Raw genomic sequence first — 20535 nt, 5'->3', positions numbered from 1 at the left:
TTATGCTATTACAACTATTTTGATTAACTACCAATAGTGTCCACTGCCTTTAAAGGCAGTGGACACTTTTGGTAATTACTCAAAATAATTATCATCATAAAACCTTTCTTGATTACGAGTAATGGGGAGAGGTTGATAGTATAAAACATTGTGAGAAACAGCTCCCTCTGAAGTGACGTTTTCAAGAAAGAAGTCATTTTCCACGAATTTGATTTCGAGACCTCAAGTTTAGAATTTGAGGTCTCGAAATCAACCGTTTAAACGCACACAACTTCGTGTGACAAGGGTGTTTTTTCTTTCATTATTATCTCGCAACTTCTACGACCGATTGAGCTCAAATTTTCACAGGTTTGTTATTTTATGCATTTGTTGAGATAAACCAAGTGAGAAGACTCGTGTATGACAATAACCAATAGTGTCCACTGCCTTTAAAGTCAGCTGCAGCAAGTAACTCCAAAAGCCAGCTGAGAACCTGTTCCAAACAATACTTAATACAAAGTTATTCTTACAGTCTGCCCTTTTTTTTCTTTTGGATCGCCACACGATCAAACTACGCGCTCATATTTCCACGTCAAAATTTACCTTACGTCACTGAAGACGCCAATTCAACGGAAGTTGCTCCCTGGAGTTTGATCGGGCATAAAGACTTGATCTGAGATGCTTAGCGAAGCTATGCGTCAGGGGCTATATTAAGCAGATTGTACTCATATACTATTTATCTGACTCCTGTTCGCACTAACCCCTGATCTATGGCTTGAAGCTTTCAGTGGATTCATTGACATTGTCGAGAAGATGGATCAAGGGGGAAAGTCACCAGAGAGGATGTAACTTAAGACGCCTGGAGGTGTTGAACGCTATGGTTAGCGTTGAAGTATAAGTATAGGATAAGACCACAAACTCAGATGAGATAACTGAAGAAAGTTTGTCAAGTTTTAAGTTTCATGCTCTGCGCTGTCTATAAGTTAAAAACAACATTGCTGCTTAAAGGCCCTGGACACTATTGGTAATTGTCAAAGACCAGTCTTCTCACCATATGCATAAAATAACAAACCTGTGAAAATTTGAGCTCAATTGGTCGTCGAAAATCACCCTTGTCACACGAAGTTGTGTGCTTTCAGATGCTTGATTTCGAGACCTCAAATTCTAAATCTGAGGTCTCGAAATCAAATTCGTGGAAAAATACTTCTTTCTCGAAAACTATGGTACTTCAGAGGTAGCCGTTTCTCACAATGTTTTATACTATCAACCTCTCCGCATTACTCATATAAACCAAGTAAGGTTTTATGCTAATAATTATTTTGAGTAATGACCAATAGTGTCCACTGCCTGTAAGAAAAAGGTAAAATAAGGCAGACAAAAACAACAACAAAACGGTTCAACAAAATGATCAATCAGTACATGGAAATAAACCCGAAGAAAAATAATAGTTCGGAGTATCTAATTAAATACGATACAGTGTTTGCCTTGTAATGTATATTAGTGCAGTCACACAAAACATGGTTACAGCATGATCAAGTATGATTTCAACCTCGAACCCATCAGACACTAACTTATTCATCCCCATGGCCTAAACAGAACAAAAATTAAAAGTTCACAGATTTACAAATAACTTACAGGGTTTACAGAAGGTAATGGTGAAAGACTTCCCTTGAAATATTATTCCATGAAATGCTTTATACTATTTGAGAAAACATTAAAACAATTATCAATTCATGACACGGCGAAACGTGCGGAAACAAGGGTGGGTTTTCCCGTTATTTTCTCCCGACTCCGATGACCGATTGAGCCTAAATGTTCACAGGTTTCATTATATTTATAAGTTGTGATACACGAAGTGTGGGCCTATTACTGTTTACCGATGTTGTGCGATTGCTTTAACTTCACACTTTCTCTTTAAGGTAACAAATTTCCAGGTGACCTGAAACGCAGTGTCATCTATTATGTAAACGTGTGTAGTTTATTAGGTGCTTGGTGAAAACGTCGCATCTAAATTCAAATTCTTTATTATAAGACCTCGAACGAAACACAAGGTCCCTTCCTGATTCAGTTATATACGGCTGTTGCATTAATGAATGTATACGGCTGTTACATGATTGAATGAATAGTGGAGATCAGTTGAGCTGAGTTATTAGGGAGTTCTCGTTTTCGACGACGGATGGTTCTGCGACGGTAATGACATTTGGCGTCATCTGCGCATGTGCCGGCTTTGAGGACGGTCGTCCCTCAAATTCTACGACAGTACTTGAGATCAATCTTTGTTGTGCTGAAAACGACAACGGTTGGCTGACAACCGTCGCAGAGCCAGAGCCATCCGTCGTCGAAAACGATAACTCCATAGTAAAAATGTTGTACAACCCACGCTCATTAATATTATTATTAAAAACGACCGATGCAAATCTCAATGATATCATTGAGAAAATTTGCTGTCCGAGGATGTAGCAAAATGACCTGTAGAAACTTCCATAAATCAACACTAAAAAAATAATCTGAACGGGACCGTAAAGGCCTCACGTTTTGAAACATTTTTATTGTCCTTTTTTTGCATGAGGCAGAAGGCAAATTCTTTGCTGCAAGTTTGTATTCTTTTGTTCAGATTCTATAAAACAAATAAAAACAAACTATATAAAGAATGTATTATTTCCGAAATTATGCACTTTTTCAAGGCAGTGGACAATATTGGTAATTACTCAAAATAATTATTAGGAAGCACAAAACCTTACTTGGTAACGAGTAATGGGGAGCTGTTTATGGTATAAAACATTGTGAGAAACGGCTCCCCCTGAAGTGACGTAGTTTTCGAGAAAGAATTGTAATTTTCCATGCATTTGATTTCGAGACCTCAGATTTAGAATTTGAGGTCACGAAATCAAAGCCAATACTTCGTGTGACAAGGGTGTTTTTCTGTTACAGTTACCTCGCAACTTCGACGACTGATTGAGCTCAAATTTTCACAGGTTTGTTATTTTATGCATATGCTGAGATACACAAAGTGACAAGACTGGTCTTTGACAATTACCAATAGCGTCCAGTGTCTTTAAGTACAGTGCACCAGTAGTAAAACAGCCATCTGTTTCGAGAACGTTGCCAAGGAAGGTTGCCAGGCACAGATCATAATCGTAACAGGTGATCCCTCTTTGTTAGAAATGTATTTAATAAAAAGTCCTTCACTAAATCTTACAACTCACTCATGGAAAAAAAAGAAAAAAAGTTTTACTCTATCAAATAAATGTTGTCATGCTATAATACCCTACACACTTAGCCCCTTTGTTGACATTTGCGAAATGCATGTGCATAGAAAGCCCCAGCAATTTTAGGCGCGAAAATGTCTTAGTGACATTCTACTGTGCCCTCCCTCACAACAATATCATTCTGCCCTTCCCTTTACGCACTGCATCGTGTGGTATTATAAGGGCAGTGGGTCTTGGATTTCACAGTGTGACATGTGTCCAGAAAGAATACTTGTTTCTGTTGTATTTCAACTTGAATAGTTACTGTTTACAATCCTCAGCATGACGTGTTGATGACGTAGGAGGTTGCAAGCAAAACGGTGAGATATATTATATTAACAGTGCATCTACAAGCCAGTGGAACGTTCACAGTATCTGAGCGCAACACCATATTATACCGTAGCTGTCGTGAAGGTCTTGCAGGCAGGGGCAATCCAACACATTAAAGTGCGATAATCCTGAGTATGGTGTATTATGTCACTGAAAAGCATGTTGGACGCTAATCATAAACGGTGATCAAGAGATGAAAATATTCGTACTACACTTTGTCTGATAGGGAGATCTGAGGTGACACAGCAAGACACAGCTGGGGTTTAAAGACACGTATAGCATCTTGGAGACTGCCTGATGGAGCAATGCATGTCAATTTGAACCCCGGGATTCTACGAGCCTCAATTTCACGATAAACCGCAGGCTCTGTTGTCTTCGACCTCGTGTAAGCAACAAACTATACAGGAGATAAATTAGCCGGCTCATCTCACCATCGTTCGATCAACAGGGAATTGTAGTTCTTGTTTCAGGTACCTTATTACACGAAGAAGTAACGGAGGTAAGCGTCTTAAAGGCACTGGTCACTATTGGTATCTACTCAAAATAGTTGTTAGCATTAAAACTTACTTCGTTACGAGCAAGGGAGAGCTGTTGATAGTACTAAACATTGCCAGAAACAGCTCCCTCTGAAGTAACGTAGTTTTTGAGAAGAAGTAATTTCTCACTTAAATATTTGAATTGAAATCGAGACCTTAGCTTATGGTTTCGAGTTCAAGCATCTGAAAGCACACAACTTGTGCACCAATGGTGTTTTTCCTTCCATTTTTCTCACGCATCTTAACTTCGACGACCAATTGAGTTCAACTAAATTTTCACAGGTTGGTTATTTTACGCATATTATGTTGAGATACACCAAGTGAGAAGACTGGTCTTTGACAATTACCAAAGGTGTCCAGTGCCTTTGAAAGGTTTGGGTACTTTTTGTACGACACAAAACACAATATCAACATATTTACATTAACTTACACACGGTTTGAAGATATTGATGGTAGAAAGCTCCCCTTAAAATTTAACTTGCTAAGGTGCTCTGGTTATTTTGAGAAATGAGTAAAACAATGTCACGTAAATAATTTTCGTCTCAGGAGACGAACATAATTTTAGCGTACAACGTGACTCTCCTGAAAACATCGCTCAGTCATTTTCACCTTTTTTCTCAAAAACGAAGAATGAACCTGAAACTTATCAGGGAAATAACATCTACGTGGGGTTAAACTAGGGATTAAGTCATGGCCCAAATCTTGAAACACAAAAGGCGTCAACAACCTTTAATCTGTAGCACCTTAAAGTCTCGTGATAAATTGACATGATCAAAAATGTTATCTAAGAATATTACTTGACTTGACAAACTGCCACAGGCAGGCAATTAATTTCACTTGTAATAATTTATGGTTGAGTAATGAGCATGTGTGACCATAATAATATGATATTGCCTGTAAGAGGCGTAAAGGTACTGGGCAATATTAGTAATGACTCAAAATAATTGTTAGCATAAATTGGTTGCGAGCAATGGTGAGCTGTTGATAGTGTAATACACTGTGAGAAACAGCTCCCTCTGAAGTAACGTAGTTTCTGAAAAAGAGGTAATTTCTCACTCAAATATTAAAAAAAATTCTTCTTTAATAAGTATTCTCTTGCAACTTCTATGACCAATTGAGTCGACGGGATGCACAAAGTGAGAATACTTGTCTTTGACAGTATATTACCATAGGAAATTTAAACGCTTGGTAATCACTCTTTAAATTAGTGGCAATAAAACAATACTGGCTCATTTAATCCAAAGCAGTTTTCGATAGATTGAAGCATTTTTATAATTATTCCACCTCGAAGTAATGTGGTTATGTAAAAAGGTAAAATTTTTGTTTATGTATTCCCGAAATTTAAATCTGAGAAGCGTTACCGCGTTACCGTTGCCAGGGGGCTGGAAATTTAAAAACATGGTGTCAAAATTGTTCACTTACAGTACATTGACATGTAAATAACGGATAAAACAGGATGTCCAAATTTAAGCCAGGGTGTCCAAAAGACACACAGATACCCTTCTGGCTTACACTAATGCACTCATACTTTCCTATCCAAGAAATGAGCATTTCAACGTCTATATTTCGCAGGCCGACAAATTCTTTTGAATACTTTTGAAGACAGATGAGTTATTTTCTACTTCCAGTGGTTGTATAGTCTCTTTAATAATCGGCTGATCCGTTCATAATATGAGGGGATAAATCACAATTCGGTGAACCATATATTGCCGTGGTAACCATTGATGCATGTATGATTTGTAGCAAGATTTATGAGCGTTTTCCACCTGTTGATGACACATATGGTATTCATCATCATCATGGCCTTGGCCATGGTGTTTATATTTCATAAACCTTTGGCGGCGATCTTGTTTTTATTTCTCCATTCAAAACCATTCTAGCCAAATCGAGGCTAGAAGGAAATTATAGTCTGGTTCCTTTTTGTGTGCAATGAATGATGGTTTCCATTGCAATTATATGATCCAGGGAACAAGATCAAGATGGTGGTGGCATGATAAATAACCTTTCATACCAATGTAGTCCAGATCGAATTTTGACTCTCCATTCCAAACCATTGTAGCCAAATTGAGGCTTGAAGGAAAACAATTAGTCTGGTTCCTTTGTGTGTGCAATGAATATTGGTATTCTTTACTGTTATTGGCTACTGGAAACATGACTAAGATGGATGCCGCACGATAACAGTCAATTCATACCATTTGTAGTTCAAACTGAGTCTGGCAGGGCAAACAATCTGGTCCCCTTTTTTTTAAACGGAAATCTGTATTCATTATATGGATGGGGGGAATATGACGTCCATCCCTCTCGTGTACATACACGAAAACAAAGTTGGAATTATCGTGGACGTACGTGATAAGGGATACATATTTGGTTTTATCCAATTCATGAGTCGGTAATGTGCTGCTATAGTTATATGCACCCACATCAACAATTAAAACTGTACCATTTTCTCATGGATGTAATTCAATATGCTTACTCCCGTAAGCTCTTGCTTCAACAGTGCCTCTCGACCTTTTGCTGTTATTGGATGGATATCAATGACCAGCACAAACGGTGGCAGAGGTCGGGGCTTACAAAATTGGAAATGTATGAATACTGAAATCGAAGAGCAACTCATCTCACCTTTTTGATTCTTTAATTAACCACGGTTATAGGCTAATTTGCATGCAACTCTATAATAAGACCCGAGTAGCATTATTATCGTCTTTCCGGATTTGGACTAAAGAATTCTTGCATTGCACCGTCAGGCATTATTATCAGTGCAAGAAATGTGTGGGCGCATTTTGAACGATTTCTTTGGGACAGTTTGGACTGAAGTGAATTTGATGAAAAGCTGCAGTTTGCTAAAGATGCCAACTCAACAACGGAGTGTAAATGTCAGTGAGAAAAGGATAAAATGATTTTTGAAAATTGGCGGATGCTAAAAATCAAAAGTCTTAACTATAAATACATAAATAAACTTGCGGGTTTAACCATATTTGAACTTCCTTTGAGGGAGTGTTGGCTCTGAAAAGAACCGGTTTAATCTCGACGTTTCAAACAGGACTCGTCTTTTTGTCACACCATGCAAAGCTTCAAACACTACTTTATATCTAAAACGCAACATCCATCTTCATTTTCTTGCACATCGGAGGTGGAATAATAATATAAATCAATGACGGACGAGGTCTCTTATTATTATATACCTTATGATATATGATGATATATGATGATATGATACATTTTCAAGAAACAATAATTGGCGACACGTCTGAAAGGATTCGCGAACGTCAAATTGAGTCGATTTGTGTTTTTATATGATAGAAAATTGAGACCAAAGGAAAAAGAAAACGTAAACACACAAAGGTAATTTCTTGTGGTTCTTTTGTTGTCGCACGCAATAATTGAGACAAAGCTATGTATTTGATCATTTTGTACCAGTGTAAAGTTTCACAAAGATCAAAGTTAATATTCGGTCACCACTAATCATGTTATTGTAATAGTGCGTTGGTGTGACATGAGTTCTCGGAAACTCAGCAAGTCATGGTTTTATTCATGTTTCATGCACTGTGCGTGACTATCAGTACCTTGACATGTTCCCTGTTTCCAACAACAGTAATGAATGCTTAAATTCATTGCGCAAACATTGCACCAGACTATTATTTCGTCCAGCATCAGTTTGGTTAAAGTGAGTTGGAATGGAGTAAGAAGAAAAACAATCATAACAAATTTTCGGCGAAAATCAGGCTATGAAACTTTAAACCGATTCTATGTTGATTATTTCGTGAAATTAAACTTAGATCTCCCGTGTAGCAAGTTAATTATAAACTGATGGGGTTGATGATGTATCTGTGTAGAGCACAGAGTAATAGTCCTAATTTAGGCCTAGTCATTGTGTGTGCTTACAATAGCAGCGCTATGAACTGGAAACTTGCACAGTAAGCATTAAATCAGCGGGTATGGCAGTTCGGCGAATTGGGACTTGTCTTTTAATGGACGATTTTGTCAAAATATTATATTTTACATTCAAATAACTGTTTGTTAATCTACAAGTTTTTTTAATTTGCGAATAACTTCTAGGGTTTTTAGCAACTTGAGCCGATTGCATGAAATATTTTTTTAATCATGATATAGTCTGATTTTTCTCAAGTTCTGACGTACATCCATATACACTGTTAAGACCCATTCAAATTAAACATGCCATTTTAGATGAATTATTCAGACAGCCGTCCGACCGAAGAGACCATCACGTCACATTGGTCTGAGGTATACGTGTTCTTATAGAAAGTGGAAATGAATGAATTACTCGTTAATGAATAAATTAACAAAGGCACGTTTTCTTGGCACATTGACTCTTTCGTGACGGATTGTATACCTTAAGAAAAATTATTAGCAGATTAAAGATTACATGGCCAAACATTTTTCGGATTAGGGAAGAGGACTCTTGATGGTGCTGTTGCGATTTTTTTTCTTTGGGGGCGGGGCGGGGGGTTCCTTTTGTTCAGAATGAGTAAACATTAAGGTGTCCATGTGATCAATTTATCAGAAAGAAAGAAAAAAAATCGTGCATGAAATGGTCAAGTCAATTAAACTTAAACAGTGTCCAAAACCATTGCTGTCAGTGTCAGATGACACAATCGCGCGTTTAGCTAATGTATTATATACCACCACGGTCACGTGGTTCAGCTTTGTATAGTATCACCATAGTAACATAGTGTTATAGCATCTCGACTTCAAGCAATAATCCCAAATCCACCATGGAGTGGTTTGGAAAAAACTCAAACGGTGATCGGATTTCAACAATTCTGAGAAACTAGTGAATCGGTTTGAGAAAGGTCATGCCACACGTAGGCTATTTGACAAAAAAACATTACGGGAAAAACCGACTTGGGTTAATGTTCAATGCAACATGCTCAAAATTAGTTGGGATTATTGCTTGAAGTCGAGATTCTATGACACTATGTTACTATGCTGATATTTTATACAGCTGAACCACGTGACCATCAGGTGTATAATACATCAGCTGACCACGTGATGGTGTCATCTGATACTGACAATAAGGGTTGACTGGTTTCCAATCAAGCAGTTAAGCGGATTTAAACTTCAAAGGGAAGCTATATTTTTGGTTATCAGTCTTAAAATGAATGCCCAAATAAAAACTTATTTAGTTAAACAGTACATGAGTTTTCTTAAAGTTTTGAAAATCATGTCACTTCAGAGAAATATGGTTATGGAAAAAAAATATCAATTTGTTATCCCACAAATTTGAATCTGAGAAGCATTCGTGACGTGTCCATTCCAATGGCGGATAATTTTCCTGCTGGACATAATTTTAACCAATTCTGAATTTCGGCGATATCCTAAAAAAACAATTTAGGAATTGATAGTTTAATTGTATTATCTACATTTAAAAATAAAAAATAAAAAGATGAAACAGTTGTATAATTTGCCTTTAAAGCCTTATTGGCATGCCGAGTATGTTTTAGTTTTACCGAATGTGCATGTGTGATGTGTGATGTGTGACTGTATGACAAAACATTATCCTCACCCAAGCTCCGTTATAGCGTCAATGCCCGTCAATATGGTCACCCATCCTTGATAAATTTTGACAGTTAACATACGACTTGCACTCGCTATAGTCACGACTTGCGATATAAATGACTTCATGAAAGATCGCGAATGACGTAGTAATTTAGGGATGCCATGGAATAGTTATAAATGACTGCATTGTCTATAGACTGCTGGTCCATGTTTTAAAGCCATTGGACCCTTTCGGTACAGAATTTTTTTTTTAAGTTCACAGATTTACAAATAACTTACAGGGTTTACAGAAGGTAAAGGTGAAAGACTTCTCTTGAAATATTATTCCTTGAAATGCTTTTCTTTTTGAGAAAACATTAAAACAATATCAATTCTCGATGTCGAGAATTACGGATTTGTTTCAAACACATATGTCATGACACGGCGAAACGTGCGGAAACAAGGGTGGGTTTTCCCGGTTTTTTTTTCCGACTCCAATGACCGATTGAGCCTAAATATTTACATGTTTGTTATTTTATATATAAGTTGTGATACACGAAGTGTGGGCCTTGGACAATACTGCTTCCCGAAAGTGTCTAATGGGAAGTTTAATAAGGGATGTGATAGATTGTAAAAAAAAAAATAAAAACGAAATGTGAGCTCAAGGGTGAAAGCTTGTGAGAGCGATATCATTGGATACAACGTACAAGTACACGACATCCTTATAATGATGTTTTATAATGTAAACGTGTACGTAGATTTTAACTGCGAAATGAATGCGAAATAAAGGATACATCCATACCACGTGACCGTCAGATAGGCAACCTAGGCTACATTCTCCCTATCTCAGAAAGACGTTTAATCATGTAATGCAGGGCTGATCCCAAGAGGGCGTTCTACCTATTAATTCAGATCACGCGGTCACTCGGCGCCTTTAACCATGCATATTACGGTCCGGTGATCTTGCATTATAGTGTAGTCCATAATGAATGGGTCCTGACAATGGAAATGTGTACTCCATAATAAATTTATAGATTGAAATAATTCGTTCGGCTACTACCTCCGTTGAACCTCTCTAGTGACGTCATCGTTATGGGTATGTGTAGAATATTTCATAGTCATTGATCAGAACATAAGGTTCCCCTCATCCTCGATGATTGACCCACAGAAACAACGATTAATTGTAGGATACGAGATACATAAAACATGGATATTTTGTGGTGAAAGTACGTTCTCTAGCCTGATTGTTGTGTTGACAAAAGGCCTGTGTTGACAAAATGTTCGTTAAAACAGCAAATAGTGAAGGATATACCACACCAGACCACACCAAACCACAGCAGACCCCACCAGACCACAACATACCACACCATCACACCACGAGCTTACGCAGCTCTGTGTGATGGCGACACTCTTAGAACATTCATAGTTTATGCACACGTATAAGGAAACGTGTTGATCGGAATATTTGCTCCTGTCGGCGTTCCATACATTACGCAACTCTGAGTTGGCCTTTTACGTCCGCCACGGTGACTTAACATCTTTACATCTATAAACCCCATTACGAACAAGGCCATGGACTTTCAACAACCACCCTGGCGAGGGCTGAAATCCCTAGATATCAATTAGACTTGTATTATGCTTTCCTCATTAAGTCTGTTTGCGTAATTAGTGGAAGTGTTTGGGTAGTTGTATAGTAAAGATGCAGTATGGACAATGTATACAGCAATGTGTCTCAATCGTGCCACCCGCTCTCAACATGTTTTCATATCGTATGTGCTAAAAAGGAGTAAGGTATTATTATATTGTAATTTGCATGATTTCATAAAATTGTTATTGCATTTTTTTGAGCTCCTGGTAAATGGGGTTTATTGACCAAGTTTGCCGAGTATATTTTGTTTGGCATTATTGAATAAGAAAATTACTTACTGACCTTTGAATATATAACCACAAGCCGACTAAATAACTGTGAAATATATCTGAAAGTCTAGGCTTGTTTTAGATCGTCAATGTGAGACAAACCTGTAACATGTCTTGTGAGTTTTATATGTTGCATTTACGGCATCTTCAGGCGCAACTTAAAACTCTGGTGTTTCTGATCAGCAGAGTGTGGGTTCGAATCCCCAGCCGTGACAATTGTGTCCTTAAGCAAGACACTTAACCATTGCTTCGTCCTTCGGGTGGGACGTAAAGCCGTTGGTCCTATGTGTTGTATAACGCGTGTAAAAGAACCCAGTGCATGCGCTTATCGAAAAGAGAAGGGGTTCGCCCCGGTGTTCCTGGCTGTGGCTGCTGTATGTAACGTAGCACCTTGTAAACCATTACATGGTGTGCTAAATACTAGGTCTCATAATTTCAAAAATCTTCACCCCACTCACCTTGCGTAAAAGTAATTGCCGCCTTGTGTCCTTTGGAAAAGGCGCGTTATAAATACGTTTATTATTATTATGTTATTATTATTCTCAAAGTATGGCTAACAATATTGGCCAAGTTACATAAAAAGGCACCAGCAGAACCTACTGCATCATTTTAGAAGATAAAATCAAAACTTAAACATTGAGCCTTGAATCAAACTGACTGGAAAAGGTGGCACTTCCTCTCCTCGATGACAGCTGAAGAAAATGTCAACCCCGATGCGACGTTAAGAAAACATACGAGTCGAGCACAGATCTCGATCCGCGAACATTAAATATTTGTTCAGCTCGTGATTTCTATTTTCAGAAATTACCGACAGGTGGAAAGTGATTCTTCAATAATATTTATTAAAGGTTAGTAAATTATTAGTTTCGGGAAAGGTACACCTCCTACTAAGACCTTGTTAATGGTGTGACCATCTTGATTTCCACATTATTCAAATCAATGTTACCAAACCGAGGCTGGAAAGGAAAATAGTCTGGTTCCTTTTCGTCAAATGAATATTAGCATCCATTACTGCTACTGGTTATACAGCGAGCATGACCAAGAAGGTGACAGCATGATAAATGTCTAAATAGTTGTCAGCTCACCAAAATACATCTCTGAACAGCTTGATTAAGTTTACCAGTCATGAAAATGGCAAGTAACATTTCGAATGTATCAGAAAACTTTCCGGTATTCTTTTAATACAGCAGTGCAGTGTTTGTCCAGTGTTGTCCGTTAATGATGTCTCGCTATGCGGTCTTTCTTGTTGTTAATGTAGGCTATGGCTTCAGTTTAACTAACTCAAAAATTATAACTCGGTAAGAGCACTGAAGAGCTGATGATAGTATACAAAATTGTCAGAAACGACCCTCTTAACTTTCACCCCAACATTTGAATCTAAGAAGCCTTTTAATATCTTGAAGTACAAAGCACACAATTTTGTGCAACAGTTGTGGCTTTTAAGATGCACTCTTAACTGCACTGAACACGTTTGGTAATTGTCAATGACCAGTATTATCACTTGGTTTATCCCAACATATGAATAAAATAACAAGCATGTGAAAACTTGGACTCGATTGGTCATTGAAGTTGCAAGAAAATTATGAAAGAAAGAAACACCCTTGTTGTGCAAAATAGTGTGCTTTTAGATAGGAAGAAAAGGCTTCTGGCTAGAAGTCTTTTATTATTTTAGTGAGAAATTACCTCTTTCTCAAAAACTACGTTACTTCAGAGGGAGTCGTTTCTCAAAATGCTTTATACTATCAACAGCTCTCGGTTGCTCGTTACCAAGTAAGGTTTTATGCTAATATATATTTTGAGCGATTACCAAACGTGTACAGTGCCTTCAAAACAACCGCCATGTTCATGTAAAATGTCCACTCCTACTGCACTTCCTGTGCCATACCCTTGTACATCTAATACAGTGTAAGCGCTTAATGAGTTCCAACGGGTAGTGTTTTCACGATCACCCTCAGGGCACTTCACTTGCCCTTGGGGCACTTCACTTCCCCCCGAAGACGATACATACTTGCGGATCCGATCGGTGCAAGTTCGTTCACACATCTCCCCTCGCTCGATCAAATTGTCTCCTCTCAAGACGGAATGTAAGAAGACACCAGCGTGGGAAGTAGATCGATTCCAGAGAGAGGAGACGAAGAAACAAAGTTCGAGGAAAAATCTCACTTTGTCTTATACGGTTTTCAAACTGTCAAGTATAATTTTCTATAAGGTGGAAGCAATGGTTTGTTGAGAATGGCAACATAGAAAGATCTTCAACACAAAACACTGTATCAGTTACTGGTATAACAATGGTTCGTTATTGACACACAAAACAACACCCTAAAGCTTAATTGTCTGAGATGTAATCATTTTCTCACCGAGTTATCTTATCTTATCAAGTTTAATAAGTAAGGAGGAAGCAATGGTTTGATGAGTATGAATGGCTTCATAGAATTTTCAACACCAAAGACTCTATCATTATCCGGTTTGATGTCAATGGTGCGTTATTGACACAAAAAACAACATTCTAAGCTGATGTAATCATTTTCTCACCGAGTTTAGCTACAAGAGGGAAGCGATGGTTTGTATAGTGGTTGATATCCGGTTTGATGCCAATAGGTTCGTTGTTGACAAAGAAAACAACCCATCAAAGCTAAATTTTCTAAGATTCAATAATTTTCTGAGTATACTGGGTGGAAGCAATGGCTTATTGAGCATGAATAGCTCATAGAAAGATCTTCAACACCAAAGACTCTATCAGTAGCCAGTTTGAAGCCAATGGTTCGCTATTGACACAAAACAACCCATATGAAGTTAAACTTTCTAAGATTTAATCATTTTCTGAGTAAACCGGGCGGAAGAGATGGCTTGCTGATCCAGCAGTATCCGATTTAGTGCCAATAAGTCATTTATTTACACAAAAAACAACCCGTAAAGCCTAATTTTCTGAGATGCAATCATTTGTTGAAGAGGACTGGGTAAAAAAAAGTGACAGGAAATCAAGCCTGAATTGATCATTGACAAAAAGCTAAGGGTTTCCTGCGCGGTATCTTTTTCTTGCCAAGTATCATACACTATTCCTCGAAGCCTAAGAATAGACAGGCAACAGTCCAATCGCTCTCTATTCATCTCTCAGCTTACACAAGTCGGATGTGTCCATGTCCGGAGGGACTCTTTTTAGTTTAATAGATGATGTTCTATCGGACCTTCATTATTCAGCTCTTGGGAGTAGTGCTTCTGGTCCATTAGATTTCCTTTAAAGGCACTACCTTTGGTAATTATCAAAGACCAGTATTCTCACTTGGTGTGTCCCAACATTATGCAAAAATATCAAATCTGTGATATGAAAACTTGGACTGAATTGGTCATCGAAGTTGCAAGAAAATAATCACAGAAAAACACCCTTTTTGCATTACTGTTTGTGCTTTCAAATGCAAACAGGCTTCAGCTGAAGTCAAGTATTATTTGAGTGAGAAATTACCTCTTTCTCAAAAACTACGTTTATACTTTCAATCAGTAGCTCTCCATTGCTCGCTACCAAGTAAGTTTCCATGCCAACAATTACTTTGAATAATAATATGTCCAGTGCCTTTAACTGCATTGTACCTTCATTCAGATCAAAGATTCATGCCAGTGTAACGTCACTGTATCATCTGTTGGGACCAAGTCGACCTGAGGCCATGCTTTCCACGAACCGTTCTTGTATAGCCCGCGCGTGGCTTCGAGAAAAGCCCCTGTTAAGACGTATGAGCCGTGGGTTTACAAGCTAATAGACTAGCAATAGTCGATTGTCTAGTCTCATGTTCAGAAGCCCCCTGTTCCTCATCAGCTATTGACTGAAGAGCAGAGTATACTGTTCGCAACGTCGAGACCAAACTGGCGCTTTTTAGAGCCAACACTCAAACAAAAGGACTACAACATTACAAACGATGAAAATGACTTAGGGTTTAACAATGTTTCGCCCGGCTGGGGAAAACAAATCGCAAAGGGCTGTATCAACTCTAAAGTGTGTGAGTCCCTGAAGATAGGCAGTTGATAAATCCTGTAGTCTGTAGCTAGCTTTGGGATTTCATCTGGATTAATGCCGTGAATGGGCTCTGGAGTGACGTGTCCATGGGAAACAATTGACATGATTGGCAGGCACAGAAACATTTAGTTAACAAGCAAAATGTTGCAATCATTTTGACGGCAATTCCGACAAACTAGAAACCCGAAAGTAATAACTTGATGACTGTGGACCTATTGATAGTAATATGTATTTGTAATACGCCAAATCTAATGCAAGAAACCTGTTAACGTACGTTTTTTTAAGGCGATGACAAGAGACTGTTAAAGGCGAACTCAAAACTTGGCCAGAAATGCCCCCGAGTTTGAAACAAAACGGTGCACCCCCCTGTGCACCCTTGAAATATGACCCCACTATACGACTATACAAGACAACCATTCGATAACGTCAACTACCACCATAAATGTATAATGCCACGAACTCTCCGACCAAGCATAATTTAAACCTTGGTTGTCATGGTAACTTGTCCAGAAAAAAACCTTAAAGTAAGAGGGAGTGTCATGCAAACAAGTCACGTTATGAGTATAGTGTGTACATTGCTGGGGTGCGAAGCAGCCATTGTTGACCATTTACAGTCACTATCGAGTATGGGTACGTGACACACAAGGTCTGGCAATGAGTTTGCTAATTTTGTTTACATTTCCCTAAGCTATGACTAGTAATGAGACATGAACCAACTCATTATGTTCAATTCTTAAAGCCACTGGACACTGTTGGCAATTACTCAAAACAATATGTACTTCAGTCATCTCTCCTATATACTCCCACATTGCAAAGTTTCAAATCCTACTTATCTATAGTGGTCTCATTTTCTTCAGTATCTCATAATGGCGACCAAGGATAAAACACAAAAGGGAAAACAAAAGGTTTCCTTAAAGCCATTGGACACTTTCGGTAAACAGTATTGTCCAAAGGCTCACACTTCTTGTATCACAACTTCTATATAAAATAACAAACCTGTGAAAATTAAGGCTCAATCGGTCATCGGAGTCGGGAGAAAATAACAGGAAAATCCACCCTTGTTTCCGCACGTTTCGCCGTGTCATGACATGTGTTTACTATAAATCCGTAATTCTCGTTGTCGAGAATTGATAATTGTTTCAGTGTTTTCTCAAAAAGTAAAGCATTTCATGGAATAATATTTCAAGAGAAGTCTTTTACCTTTACCTTCTGTTAACCCTTCTGTTCCGAAAGTGTATAATTATGGCTTTAAGGGAGTTCTGTGGGGTTCTCCACAAGAAAATGTTGATACTATGTGCAAATATTTAAATGCATGGACAGAGAGAGGAGCAAACGAATGCATGTTTTGAGAATGTGTAGTTATTATGAATATCACCACACCCTAAAGAATATCTTGTCACACTCCTATCAATTCGTAATAATGTTCACTTCACTATCGCAACGATCGTACATACATACAATAGAGCATTTATAAAGCGCCTTTTCGACAATATCAAAGCGATAGCGTGCAAACCAATGGAACTATACTACAAAATGTTACATTTGATACAGATAAGTCTTAGGAGATTTCTTGAAAATTGGCAAAGAGTTACAATTTCTAATGACTACTGGGAGGTTGTGCCACATTCGGGGAGCAACATAGGGGAATGTCCGGTTGTGAGCTAATGATAGTGTTCTGATGGTTGAGTGTTCAGTTAGGCGAATTACACAGTTCCTCTAAAATGACATTTGAGTCTAAATCCGGTTAAGACTCGATTTAGATCACCAGCTGAGTCTCTCTACAGACGTCACTCGTGTCGTTAAAGTCCTCACTTTGGGAAATTAGTGCTTGTCCTTGCGATCGTACTGGTCACTTAATGAGGCCCTTTGTGGCGTTTCGGAGCTTCCGTAGTATTGGGATCTGCTCCCTAGACGTCGTGACGTTATTTGCTTCAAGTGTGTTTGCCCTGGTCGGGCAAGGGGGATATAAATAGCTACCTCCATGGTTGGGTTAACTCCTCCGTAAGATGTATAGGAAGTACTTAGGGTTTGTAGGAAATGGGTATTAATTAGAGATAGTTTCCCGATCATATTTAAGCTAAGGTGAATCAAGCCAGAATTAATTTCTGGATTAAAATTTGCTCTTTGTTGATTGACATCAAAAGACAAAGGGGTTAAATGACAAAATATCAAAGATTTGACAAGTACTTTGTTTACTATTTTTTTAAACCTGTTTCATGTTTTATGCAGAGTTTTTATTTTTATTTTTATTTTTTTTTTTTTGGGGGGGGGGGTGAATTTGACAATTTTTGTGATACAATAACCTAAGGAAAGTATGTATGAAACCCAGAACAAACTAATCTGCGAGATGTCTTTTGTGCAATAGATGACGATTTTCACCCGTCTGACATTTTGAAGTATGCATGTATGTTCCACAAAGCGTGCGCTGGTCGTTTGTTCGGTAGTTAAATCTTCCTTATATCAAATTGAAGGTATAACAAAGTTTAGGGAAATGGCAGCAAAACTCAGCTGCCTTCTTGCCACTCAGTGAAAAGGAATTTACCATGAGCTAATACAGCAGGGCGATACAGTTGCTTATAAAGGAAGCCGGACACGTTCAGCAACCATTAGAAAACTCACATAGACGTCCGATCGGCTTGGAATAATCATTTCGAAAAAGGTCAAACTGATGTTTTATACTATCAACCTCTCCCAATTACTCGTTACCAAGGTTTAATGCTGATAATTATTTTGAGTAATTACCAATAGCGTCCACTGCCTTTAAATAAACTTGTTCTATGCCAAACAAATGGACCCTTTCATTTAAATGATTTCGAACCTTTCGACATACAATCTTCAGAAATGTGTATAAACACCTTAGTCAAGACTTATGATTTATTCATATTCTGCCCAGCAAATGATTTTCATTCCTCTTGCGATTTCTCTTGCGAATTAATTCATCAGATTTAATGCCTTTGCCGCCGTCTCAAAGGGAAGTTCTATTTTTTGGTCTTGCCTCTTCACAACAAAAATAATTTATCTTTACGTTTCCCAAAGCGTACGACTTTCCTGCAGGCTCTGAGAAGTTAAATATCAAAAGGTCTTGTTGAATTAACGCATGGAGTTGGTTTGAATGGAATTAAAGTGATTTAAATATATAAAAAATGATTTTCTTGCCGACAGTGCAATTTCCTTTCTGACCTTGACTGTTCATTATTTCCTGCTACACTCTGTGCTCATGTGTTGTTTAACACGCAGCGCAATGATTACACAATGCAACCTTTACACAATGTACGGTCTCTATAATTTTATATATAATCACTAACTGCATTTATACTTACAAATTCAGTTCTGTAAAAATTATAAATTCGTTTCGAGTAAACGGATTTACGCCGACGTAAATCTAACTCTGTTAAAATGGGTAATTGCCGAAACATGGCACGCGCGAAAATTTAATAATTAGTGTCCGGTTCGTTTTTTTGCGTAACGCCTTTCTATTGCAACGTCACAGCTCCAGTTTTTGCCAACCGCGGTTGGACAAAATAATATGGAAAGCCAGAAATGAATATTCATTTTGGGTTTACCCATAAACACCGATGTGTGTTAGCACTGTATACTCACTACTCTCATGGGTTCTGTGAAAACAAATTCACAGGCATATTAGTCGCGTGGGATTCGAACCCACGACATTTGGTGTTCTAGAGCAGGGTCATGTCAACTAGACCACCGAGATTGCCCGGTAGCTAGAGGCAGTTCGAATCCTATGTTTTAGCAGTGTGTATTTATTATTAGATAAAGATATTGGGGTCGCCAAAAGGGACAGACTGTGCAACACAAGAGTAGAGGAATTGCTTCACTACGTATCATCCAACTCAACTAATCATCATCATCATCATCATCGGTTAGCATCATGCATTTCTGCACCGGCTGCCTGACTTGTGAGATGCTTCCAAATAGACCGGTCTTGAGCTGCCACTTCTGCCTCCTCCACAGACCACCCAATGCCTAGTCTGGAGAGGTCCCTCTGGATTACATTTTTCCATGTTGTCCTAGGGCGCCCTCGTCTGCGTTTCCCATTGGTTGGTGACCAGTTGTAGAGTTGTTCAGTGATGCGATTTGTTCCCATTAATTAATTCAATTATTAGGAAAACAATACTCAAGCATTTTGGTCATTGGGAAGCGACCGATACTTTTGATTTCTATCTGGAAGGATACATTGCAGGTAGCAGAGTAAGACATCAAGCACTTCAGTGAAGAGGCTGACATACCATCTAATGGCAGCAGCAGGACACCCGACCAAGCAACAGAGACCTATAGACCCATAGTGGTTGGGAAGCCATCTCTGTGACCTCCCTACCACGGGAGGACGGCTACGATGATGATTATGATGACATCAATTATTATTCACATATAATTTTTGAAGGAAAATTAATATCTTACCTAATCTCGCCCCCCCTCTCTCTTTCTTCATATTACAGGATTCCCCAGCAAGATGCATGTATACGTAGTGGGCGTGGCTGTCGCAGTGGGCGTCATCCTGTCAATCATAATCACCCTAGCGACGTACCTCGTCTGCCGTCAATTCGGCCCCAAACCAGACCCTTCGAAGGAGTGCAGTTACAATGACTTCCTGAACAGAGTACAGAGTGATGTCCAAGAGCCAGTTTCTTCGGTCTTGAAGAAGGCACCGCCGAGGAGAATCGTAGCGAAGAATTGGTAGGTCGAATCATGGTCCCCAATCAGTCTAAAATCAATAGATGATTTGAAAGAAGAAATACAGTTTTAAAGGCAGTGGACACTATTGGTAATTGTCAAAGACCAATCTTCTCACTTGGTGTATCTTAACATATGCATAAAATAACAAACCTGTGCAAATTTGAGCTCAATCGGTCGTCGAATTTGCGAGATAATAATGAAAGAAAAAAACACTATTGTTACACGAAGTTGTGTATTTTCTGATGCTTGATTTCGAGACCTCACATTCTAAACTTGAGGTCTTGAAATCAAATTCGTGGAAAATTACTTCTTTCTCGAAAACTACGTC

The 20535-nt window shown here is 38.4% G+C and overlaps 1 protein-coding gene across 4 annotated transcripts in view; it reads left to right on the top strand.

The window, feature by feature from the left end:
• Positions 1–20535, top strand: part of LOC117303139 (synaptotagmin-1-like) — a 37344-nt gene that overhangs the window by 5634 nt on the left and 11175 nt on the right. The window contains exons 1-3 of one of the 4 annotated variants that reach the window (XM_033787243.1): positions 3526–3547; positions 3784–4056; positions 19970–20207. In XM_033787243.1, the coding sequence (XP_033643134.1) occupies positions 19984–20207 (224 nt within the window). In that variant the 5' untranslated portion in view covers positions 3526–3547; positions 3784–4056; positions 19970–19983. Of the gene's footprint in view, positions 1–3525; positions 3548–3592; positions 4057–12307; positions 12355–19969; positions 20208–20535 lie in introns of those variants that run through there. The other 3 variants (XM_033787242.1, XM_033787241.1, XM_033787244.1) reach the window with 3 other exon arrangements.

Source organism: Asterias rubens, chromosome 19 (assembly GCF_902459465.1).
Source record: "Asterias rubens chromosome 19, eAstRub1.3, whole genome shotgun sequence".
In the NCBI taxonomy this organism is placed as follows: domain Eukaryota; kingdom Metazoa; phylum Echinodermata; class Asteroidea; order Forcipulatida; family Asteriidae; genus Asterias; species Asterias rubens.
Note: the sequence above shows the minus strand (reverse complement) of the source record. Positions and strands in the feature narration are given on the sequence as shown.